The sequence below is a fragment of the Macrobrachium nipponense genome, chromosome 3 (assembly GCF_015104395.2).
Source record: "Macrobrachium nipponense isolate FS-2020 chromosome 3, ASM1510439v2, whole genome shotgun sequence".
NCBI lineage: Eukaryota > Metazoa > Arthropoda > Malacostraca > Decapoda > Palaemonidae > Macrobrachium > Macrobrachium nipponense.
The window spans coordinates 111887748-111899259 of record NC_087202.1 but is presented as its reverse complement, the minus strand read 5'-3'; the positions used below and the strand labels follow the sequence as shown (position 1 = coordinate 111899259).

The 11512-nt window shown below is 39.4% G+C and overlaps 1 protein-coding gene across 1 annotated transcript in view; it reads right to left on the bottom strand.

The window, feature by feature from the left end:
- Positions 1-2173: 2173 nt before the first annotated feature.
- Positions 2174-11512, bottom strand: part of LOC135221963 (oligoribonuclease, mitochondrial-like) — a 33883-nt gene continuing 24544 nt past the window's right edge. The window contains exon 5 of the mRNA XM_064260029.1: positions 2174-2371. Within this exon, the coding sequence (XP_064116099.1) occupies positions 2248-2371 (124 nt within the window). The 3' untranslated portion in view covers positions 2174-2247. The remainder of the gene's footprint in view (positions 2372-11512) is intronic.

Below are 11512 nucleotides of genomic sequence, written 5' to 3'. Positions count from 1 at the left end.
GATAACATTTACTAATTAAGAATATCGAGATTGGTTTTATTAAATAGAAAAGTGTTTATACCTAAATTGATGATACGTATATTGGATTTATTTGTTTTTAATAATTGATACGGAAGTCAGAATAATACATATATATAATTTTGCCATTTTTCCACGGGAAACATCAGTGTATGTATATGGAAGGCTGAAAGTAGCAGCATCATTCTTGAATGTCTTGTAGATTTCACTTAAACCTTCTATTTGATTGAGACTTTGCTATGGCAAGTCAAATCCAAAGGCTATCGTAACCGATAAAGCTTATGTATGTTTATTCATAGTTATAAACCATGTACGTATGCTAGATAGTTTTTCTCTGAGAATAAATATTTATTATGGCAAAATAATGTCAAACAAGAATAAGCCTATATGCGTCTATTCATGATTATGCACCATGTATGAAATTCATTTTTAAATTGAGAACAAAATAATATTCTACTTTCTGACAAAACAAAATCAACCAAATTGGACTGTGTGTTTTTTCATTACTTACATCTCACAGAAGTTTGCTTTGATATGAAATTAGACTAAAGAACAGACTAATGATATATGAGAAGACAGTAGTAAACTAGGGATTTTCATTCATTGTAACACATCATGAGAAAGTCAATCTTTAAACGAAAACAAATCAGTATTAACACCTTTTAATGAAACAGAAAAAAATATTAGGCCTAGTGTATGCGTCATCATTTAAACGAAAGCAAATGATTACGATCTTAATTATCTTTCCATGGAACTCTTCCTTCATACATAAAATATTCAATAAACATTATGATAGTCCTTGGGGCCAAATTTAAACTCTTTACATCACATGGGAGTATTTAATTAGTTTTTATCAACCACTCTTTCACTGGACATCTTACTTAACGTTTATGAGATTTCTTTATGATACAAGCAAGCCAATTACAGCCAGAGCATCATGTGTTGATGCCATGGCTCCTAAGGAGAACTGAGGAAACGGCCTATATCGTTAGTGGCGAGGATTTGCCTGCACAGTCCGACTGTGCAGGCATAACTGAACGTTAGTGGCAAGCTAAAGTTATGTATCGGTGCCGTAACTCTATTATCAGGGCTGATAATGGGAACTCGTCACATTATGCCACTGAAAATTGCCAATCTTATGGCGCTAGACAAGGATCGCCATTAACCGAGTCCGCCAATAGCCCGGGACTGCCTGTATATAACGCAACCCAATTACCCCCAACAATTCAGAGAAGTAGTTCAAGAGTTTTATTGCTATTTCCAGAGTTACTTTTTATGAAATACAATAATCCACACACTATTCAGATTTGCAATAGCCCATTTATAATGCACAGAAAAATGTCACTGCAGATTGATTTTAAACTGTTCTTAAAATCATTTGTGAAATTGTAAAAAAGTGCCTCAGATACATTAATAAAAACTGAATTCTTTGGGATACAATTAAAATATTTTAAATTGTTGTATTCATACAAATGGAATTCTCTGGCATAGTGGATTATTCATTGTCAGAGCCAACTACACTGATTACATATTATTACTTAACAAAACAAGCCCATTCAAAGCCTCACAATGTATCAGAAGGCTTAGTAAAAAATTTACATCTTTATAGGAATAAAGATGACCAAAACATATATCACTTAATTATCATATTCATCTTTAAACATTAGACTTTCCATATAAAATCCACTGTCACTGCCAGTAGAATCCATCTTTATTCTTTAAAAGTCATAATAATGAACAGGAATAAGAAATATGAGAATAAAAAATGGTTTGAGAGAAATTGTTTTAGCCATGCTACCATCTCCATGCAATATCTTCATATGATGCTTTTTCCCCCAAAAAAATTATATACAGTACATCCATTGTATTGCGGTTTATAAGATGATAAAGCCATGATATTAATAAGCCAGAGGAATAAGTTCGTGAAGATGCTTTCAAACATTAGCAACATGATAAAAGCTTCTAAATAATGGATGGTTGGCAATTCATACATTTTAACATGCAATTTTAATATCTTTTAAGGTGACATTATATATGTAAGTCTATTTCCAATCTATGCATAACTGTATAATTATTATATTCTTAATTATACTATACTGTCTTTCATGAGTGAGACACAGCTAATGTATTCATAAAAGTGAAAATAAATAATACAACAACTCGCAACTTTTAATGGTTATTTTCAAAAAGAATACAAATCTTCCCCAGATATATTTAGAAGAGTGCACATTACTTTTTGAATATAGCTGATCTGTAATATCTCAACTCCTCAATACTTTCCTTTATGTCATCAAGAGCTCTATGGGAGAGTTTCTTGGAGGGTGCATTTGTGAACTCCTCTGGATACCAGCGTCTGCAAATAAAATTAATAAAGAAATCAGAGCTATGAATAATTAGTCAAAGTATCTTGCAAGTTCACAAAAAATGAAAATACTGCACTACCCCAGTATGAATAATGATTATGATTATCAATAGGACTTAATTTTTATTAAGGGATGAGAAACAGCTCAAATGAAAAAACATTTTACTCTTGGAAATATAGTACATGCATACTGTATGGCTTACAATTGTTTGAAAATAACCCAGTCCCCCTATGTATTCAGCCATGCACATTTTTTTTTTTTACTGAAAACATTGGTATGTACGCAATTCATAAGAGAGTGAGAGAGAGAACAAAATGCACATTAAAAAATTTCAATAAAGGCAGTCCCCAGTTATCGGCAATTTGGTTCCATGGTGCTTGTTTAGTGCTGAAATACACTGATTTCCGGTTATCAGCGCAGGATTTTCACTTATCAAGCCGCCAGAACAGAACCCTTGCCGTTAACCGGGGACTACCTGTATCTATAAAATGTACAGAGTATACAGAATATCAATATGTGCAATACTGTGTACTATACCTATGTACATATGTATGTGTACACTAATGATGTAGGCAAATAACACAAGATCTCTGCCCAGGCTCATATCTCTAGGTTGTCCATGATTTATTGTACTACGGAACGATGCATATTTTTTGGAATAGTGCCCTAAGATGATTTCCAAACACCCTGCTACGTCTAAGGCTTCTGGCAAAAAGTCTAAAGCACCAGAAGATCATGAAACTCTAGGAGAACGTAGACATTGCTGCAATGTTAAGAGAGGGCAAAAGTCATGAAGCAGCAGCCTGTTATGGCGTGACAGAAAGTGCTGTCTTCTTCATTAGGCAGGAATATGAAGATGGTAGAAACCTTGCGATGGCCCTTAGTGTAGAATAACTCTCCGCCCTTGTTCATGCACTCTCAATCCCTCTGATGGAGTACGATTTAAAAGAATTTCAAGACCTGCACAAAATTCTCAGGAAAGCCAAGGAGCTGAAAACTATGATAGAGGCATGGGATCATTTTGAGGAAAGCTCCACTAATTTTTCAAATGGTCTTAAGTAATGATCTCATGACGTCCTATCATAACACCATGAAAATGAACAAGTACCTTAATATGATGCAGACACATGAAATCCCTGACAAAGCAGCTCTTGGAGAAGGGGAAGAGGTGCCCTCAGAGATGTAACTCCTCTACTTTGTTGTGCAGCCATATCTTTTGTCATTCGGGGGACTGCACAGCTAATTCATCATCATCATCTATAATCAACATTCATCACCAGTGAGTACCAGTACGATTCTAATCTTACTACAGTAATACCTCAATCTTACAAGATTTGAGATTTGCGAATTCACAGACACTCAAACTTTTCATTGGAACCTAACTAAATAGCATACATGATTTTTTCTCACACATGCGACATTTGCGAAATCCTCAAGAAACCCTGCAGAAGTGTTTATGTTTAACTTTTGATGTATAATTTAGAAGTTTTCATGCTTTTATGTGTAAAATCTGTTTGAAAAATTTATTATTTTTATTTTTGTACATGCATAAATATGATACAAGGTAATTACAGCATGAACCGTTAGTGTACTTTTACAAGATGTGATACCCATTTGCAAATTTACTGCACTTTTCAAAGATTATACCCCTGCAGAAGGTGATTGTTTAATTTTTTTAAGTATTTTATAAGTTTTCATGCTTTTAAGTAAAAAATTGGCAAGGAAAATTTGTATTACAGTCCAACATTCTTAATGGACATATGTATTTGTCTCTCTCTCTCTTAGTCCAATATTCTTAATGGACATATGTACTTCTCTCTCTCTCTCTCTCTCACTTATTTGTAGTTAGCGATCATACATATTTTTACAACTTGTTGTTTCTCTGAATGTTTTTACCTGTACAGTACATAATTTTGAATTTAATTTTACCTTTACCCTCAACGAACTTTACGTGAATGTTTTCTTTATTTCAATGAACTGTGTACCTTTGTTGTGACTGTGTATTATGAAGTTTACCTAGAGGTGCAACGAAAGCGTCTTTTCCTCTGTGAGTGAAAAAGAAAATGGCATCCCATGAACTAGGGGTAACATTAGTATACCTACGTATCTACTGTAAATGGACTAATGTGGCAAATACAGTACCTTTTATGATACTGTACTCTACTTTTACATTGACCATTTATTTCTTTTTTAAGGCTAATGTATTCCATTTATTTCTTTTTTAAGGGTAATGTATTAAGCTAACTTTTAAATTAAATTACAATAATTAATTTCATTTAAAAGTTAGCTTAATACTTTGGGAGGATGATTAGGGTCATATTTAGTGTTTAACCCTTAATGGACGGATGGCTCCTCAGGAGTAGTAATAACAGGTTTGGGGTAGTGGATGGATTGATCCTGTAGAACAGATCAATAATATTATGCGCCATCTATTTGGAAAATATCGGGCGGGAAAGAGGTGCCAATACTTCTATAGCCTATAAATTCACTAAATGGCAACTTTTACACTGGCTAAAACCTCGGGCATCTCAGGGCTTCAGTTCTGCCTCTAACTTCAAGAGGGAATGTATTATGTCTCTGTCTCACATGATGTATTTTTTTTAATTTATTTAAATTTGTTGTTGTCTTTACTGAAATATTAGAAAAAACCTGTAAAAATAACAAAAAGTTACTGAATCTTTGTTCTCAGTAAATACGTATATGTAAATATTTTTCAACAAATATGCTAAGAATTTGTTACTGATTTTATTTCTTATCTGTTTTGATATTGTGTGAGCTGTAATCATAATATGATATTGTTAAGATACAATAAAGTTTTGTACATACTTACCCGGCAGATAAATACGATTAATGGCCCACCCAGCCTCCCCTCAGGAGACAGGTGGAAGAGAAAATCTGATTAGAAAACGGGAATGGTTCCGAATCCTGCCACCCAGCGGCAGGAATGGCAGATCACCTGACCTACCTGTCGCTTGTGCCGCGAGATTTGAAATTCTGTCGGGACGACGGAGTCTATAGCTAAGTATATATCTGCCGGGTAAGTATGTACAAAACTTTATTGTATCTTAACAATATCATTTTTGTACATGCAACTTACCCGGCAGATATATACTTAGCTGATTGGCACCCTTGGAGGAGGGCAAGAGACAGCTACATATAAAATAAATATAAAAACGGGGAAACAACATAGTTGTAGGTATCATAAAACAACCTTGGTTCCTGCCTGAGAGGGCAGAAGACTTCATGGATACTGTCTATGAGTCTGCTTGCTTCAAGAGCTTCAGCGAGGATGAGACCTGTGACCGATAGCCCTTCTGGATCTTGTCAATGGGTGCTGGCCCACTTACTTGACAGAGCCTTGTCTTGGATCGTGCCAATGGGGGCTGACCCACTTACATGGCAGAGCCTTTACCTGTATCGTATCAACAGGGACTAACCCTCTTACATGACAGAGCTTTAGGTACCAAAATACTACAAGGAGCACAATAACCAATCCCGACCACCTGACCACACTAACACTGTTAGAACCAAGATCTGAAAGGGGTACACTTCCAGTACCCTCTTCCAACAACCTAAAACACACATCACAAACCGTTAAAATCCCTAACATCACTAAACTGAATAGGATTGGCTTCAGCTCCCTGTCCCAGCAACGAATCTGCAGATACGTACGCTCCAAGAGAGAAAACTTATCATACATCATTCGAATGTCTCAAGAAAATGGGATGTGAACATTGAATTACATCTCTGGTATGTAGACTCGAAGAGAGTCTGGAGAGACAAGTTCTTATGAGAAGCCAAAGAGTTAGCGATGGTTCTCACCTCATGCGCTTTTACTCTCAGGAGCTTGAGGTGCTTGTCTTCACAGGCTAAGTGGGCTTGTCTGATTACATCCTTAACCCCTTCAGCACTGGGACGTACACATGTACGTCTTTTACGGTACAGTAATAAAAGACCGCGACGTACGCGTGTACGTCTTTCATCCCTCCTCGAAAAGCAAAGCGTTTCCTTCAGCGTGGATGGTTTCCAGACACAGTACTGTGTACGAGAGAGGTGCTGAAGCTCCACCCACAATTCATTCTAACCAATGAGCATCCGATGGACGTCGTGACGTCATTTTCATATGGGATATTAGGAGGGGTACTGGCCAACATATGCCAGTGCGCCTCAGGCTATTATCTGAGAAGGATGATTACGATTTTGTCCGTAAACCATATAGATTTGAATTCTAAACCTTTTCCTTTTGATTGCAGTTATTTTATTGCAGTTATTTTATATGTTTTTTTTTTCAGTATCATGTCAGATGATAGTGTTTCAGAGTCAGGGTGTGAGTACCTGCCAAATCTATCAGATGATGATTATTGTGATAATTTCTTAGAGGTTGACAGTGACAACGAGTGTTTGGAAGACATTGAACCTCTTGTCGATGAAGGTTGGCAGTTCAGGACTGATCCACCTTGTGACTTGTGCCCAGACCCAGGCCCCCCTGATTCACGGAGGGTGGCAATGGGATTCCTGCTTACACACCAGATTTCACCAGCTTACGTGATGCATTTTTTTCCCTTTTTTGTGGTGATGTATGTAATTGACAAATTGTGTGAATGGATGAATGCTTGGGCAGAGTAGTACTTTCATTCAACAGGAAAGCATAAGGTGAAAGGACTTCTATGGAGGTCTGTTACTTGTGATGAGATGTATGTTTTTTATAGCTTGCTGATGATAATGGGGGTGAATAAACTGCCTCATATGTATATACCTATTGGTCACGAGAAGCTGTTGCTTTTATTATCATTATTATTATTACTATTATTACTGTTTTATTATTATTATTACCAGTGCCGTAAACATTCATTGATGTATACGCTGTTTCTGTATGAAACCTAGTAAGAAAACTAGTACTGTAAGAAAACTTGTACTGCTATTACCACTACTACTATTTTACTAATACTTTACTACTTTTTCTGCTACTTTATTTCTACTGCTTTACTACTATTTCTACTACTTTATAACAGTTCCTACTTCTGCAATTACTTTTTCCACTAAATATTCCTATTTTTTCCAATATTCTTACTATATTTTTTGTAATTTTTTGACAATGGGGGAAAAAATATTTATTGATGCCCATACACACAATGTTTTCACATAAGAATATAAAGGAAAAATATGAATAACATAAAATTTAGTGGGAGCAAGTAATGATTGATACTCGCAGTTGACAGGGGGTCTCATGCGGTATGCAAGCATTTGCAGTAATGTAGCAGGCCGGTGGCGAAGGGGTTAATGAAGAAAACCTGAGCATTCTTAGAGATGGATCTCTTCGAATCTCTAACCGAGCACCGAAGACTTCCATTGTTACCTCCCAGTTGTTTCTTCCTCTCCAGGTAGAATTTGAGGATCCTGACTGGACACACAGTCCTCTCTAGTTTTCTTCCTGCAAGTGAAGAAAGTCTTTTAACCTCGAAGTTCTAGGCCACTGTTCCGAAGGGTTTTCGTTCTTAGCAAGAAAAAGGGGTTTGAAGGAACTGACTGCTGAGTCCTTCCTGAAACCAACTGTGCCTTCCAATGCTTGCAGTTCGCTTACCCTTTCTCTAGTTCTTTTCCTGGCTGAGGCTAAAGCGAAGAGAAACAAAGACTTTCTGGTCAAGTCTCTGAAAGATGCTGTATGCTTAGGTTCAAATCTGTGATACATTAGAAATATTAGAACCACCTCCAGGTTCCAACTGGGTGGTCTAACAGACTTGGTCTCTGAGGTCTTGAAAGACCTGATTAAATCATGGAGGTCTTGTCTTCCGCAACATTCCGGCCCCTATGCCTGAAGACTGAGGAAAGCATGATTCTCTAGCCTTTAAAAGTGGAGACGGCCAGGTTGTAAGTCTCCCTCAAGTAATGGAGGAAGTCGGCTTATATCTGTCACCGAGTTACTGGAAGAGGATACCTTATGAGCTCCGCTCCATCTTTGAAACGCCTCCCACTTCGACTGGTAGACTGGTACTGTAGAGGCTCTCCTAGATCTTGTAATAGCCTTGCAACTCTACAAGAAACCCCCTCCCCCTCTCACAAGTCCTTTGATAGCCTAAAGGCAGTCAGACAGAGAGATGAGGTTTTGTGGTGTCTGTCGAAGTGGGGCTGTTTGAGAAGATCGCTCCTGTGTGGAAGCGATCTTGGAAAATCTATCATCCATTCCAGTACCTCTGTGTATCAATTTGAGCTGGCCAGAACGGGGCGATCAGAGTCAGTTTTGCTCCTTCCGCTACGACAAACTTCCTCACTACTTCCCCTAGGAACTTGAATGGGGAAAAAACGTACATGTCTATCCCCGACCAAATAAGAAGGCGACCGTCTACTGCTACCGCCCTTGGGTCTGAGATTGGGGAGCAGTAGTATTCCAGCCTTGCGTTCCAATGTGTAGCTAACAAGTCTACCTTTGGTCTCCCCCAGAGGTTCCAAAGTCTGTTGCAGAACTCTGGATGCAGAGTCCATTCCGTGGGAAGGACTTGCTCTTTCCTGCTCAGAAGATTGGCCCTCACATTCCTTTCTCCTTGTATGAACCTGGTTAGGAGAGTGATGTTTCGCTTCTTGGACCATAGCAGCAATTCCCTTGCTTTCTGTAAAGGGAGGAGGAGTGAGCTCCTCTCTGCTTCTTGATGTAAGCCAGGTCCTGGTGAGTCGGCGTTGGCCTGCAACACCGATCCCGTGATCTGAGCCTCGAAGAGCAGGAGTGCCAGACGAACTGCTGCCAACTCCTTTAGGTTGATGTGCCAGGACACCTGTTCCCCTCTCCAGGTGCCTGACACTTCACTCGCGCCTAGAGTTGCTCCCCTTATAGAGCCTTGGTGCTGTCCGAATCGACTTGGACCACCGTGTATCTGACTTTTTACTCAAACCCTTTAAGAGCCAGAAAGATTGCATACCTGTTTCCCGTTGAAGTGCCAGTTCCTCTGGTCCTCTTCCAGGTGTCTGACACTTTAACACCTCTATTGTTGCTCCCCATCCCTACACTGACGTGTCTGAGAACAACACTAGTGCTACACCGTAGTTCGTAACTGACCTTCGCCTTTGAAGGGTTAAGCTGAATGACTATAATCTGTTTGTCACCGATGCCTGACGGGGAGGTGACGATTCAGTTAAAGCATGTGCCCAACAGGAGAAAGTCAAAAGCCTTCTAGAGACCGAGGATCCTGATGGCAAGACATTCTGATAGTAGTTGAATCTCAGCTAAGGAGAAACAACACTATATGTCGTAGAAGACGGAGGACAGAGAAGCAACCTACTTCTTCACAGTCGAATCGAGAGAAAAGATTCTCAGGATTCTGAACCCGTGCTTTCCATTGACTGAAATTGCTGTCCGAAGAGAAGTCGTAGTTGCTATGAAAGCGGGGCGTTTTCCAGCAATGAAAAAACTCGGGAATTACAGCCTGCAGAACTGCTTCTCATGGGCTGAAAATTTTGGAAGCCGAACTGTCAGGCCGGGGAACAGGTGCCGTCTTTCGATACATCTGTTAATTCGGGGTGAACAATGAACACTTGCACCCCTACAAATGCGAGAAAATTTCTGCAGACAAACTCCGATATCTGAAGAAAATATTCCTCATTAACATAGTGCGAAGCAGCAGTGGACTAGTACAGGGTTCTGTTACAGGGTGGTAAACAGAAAAAAGAAAAAATCCAAGAGATATCTCTGTTGAAAATATTCCCGCAATGTCGAAGGCGATGAAACCGAGCGACATAGACGAAGATGGTCATTCATGTATGCAAGAATCCCCATTAATCAGAGACCTAAGTCCATGATTGTAGGGCAGAGATACAGTTCGGCAGTAAATCATTGCATGAGAGAGAGACGTAACCGACCGCGTATCCCGGAGACCTAGCTGCTACTGAGCTGCTATGGCAATGACAACAGTCTCATACAACGTTAGCTCTCGTCACCTCTTCCTCCGGAGTTGCCAGCTATTTCATTCTATGAAGGAATGGGTTCGGCTAGAACCATCGAGCAGAAAATAGCTCGAGCAATTATATTTAAGAGAAAAACATATTACGGTAAATACAAAAGCTGAGTTGGTATTGTCGTGACAACACCATAAGTATCAAAAATCGAAACTGGTAACTCCTCGGAGGTTTGCAGTTCAATTAGGATACTAGACGTATCGGTCGGGATCCGTAGAACTAACTACAATATGCGTCTGCACCTCAGACAAATCAACTGCTAAACAGAATCATGTTGCGAACATAATAGTATATGTAGTATATTTGTAGGTTTCTGAACAACGACCTCCGTCCTATCTTCTTTTCCCTACAAGGAATGAGAGTAAGGATTGGAGATCGACCAGCTTCGTTCTCTAGTCAAGAGAATGAAGGAGAAATCTTTCCCGAAGGAAAACTTCAATTGAGAACCAAGAACCGAAGAACGACAGTTCAAGCTTCTATCTTATTGGGCAGACGACTTCATGGACACTGTCTATGAGTCTGCTTGCCTCAAGAGCCTCAGTGAGGTAGTGACCTATGACTGAGAGCTCTTTTGGATCGTGTCAATGGGGGCTGACCCACTTACATGACAAAGCCTTTTATTGGATCTTGTCAATGGGGGCTGACCCATTTACATGACAGAGCCTTTTTGGATCTTGCCAATGGGGGTTGACCCACTTAAATGACAGAGCCTTCTATTAGGATCTTTGTCAATGGGGACTAGCCAACTTACATGACAAAGCCTTTTTGGATCGTGTCAATGGGGCTGACCCACTTACATGACAGAGCCTTGACCTGTATCATATCAATGGGGACTAGCCCTCTTAAATGACAGAGCTTTAGGTATTAATTCACAAAAAACTTTGGACCATGGTTTCTCTTTAGTGTTAAGAGATTGTAAAAACATACGAACACTGCGAGTGCTAGAAATTCCGCAGAATCTAAAGCACTCGGCGAAACCCCAACCAAATTCATCAGACGATCAGCAGTTGGTGGTCGTCTCGATTCCCGTAGAAATCGAGAGAGGGGAAGGATCCCTCACAGGAGTAAGGCGCCTGCTTGAAAAGTGTTAGGTAGGCGCAAAAGAGCGCCTGCAAGGAGAGGAGCGCCTGCCAAGAAGAGCCCGCTTGTTAGAAGTGGAGCGGCTAACTGTAGAAGAGCACCTAACA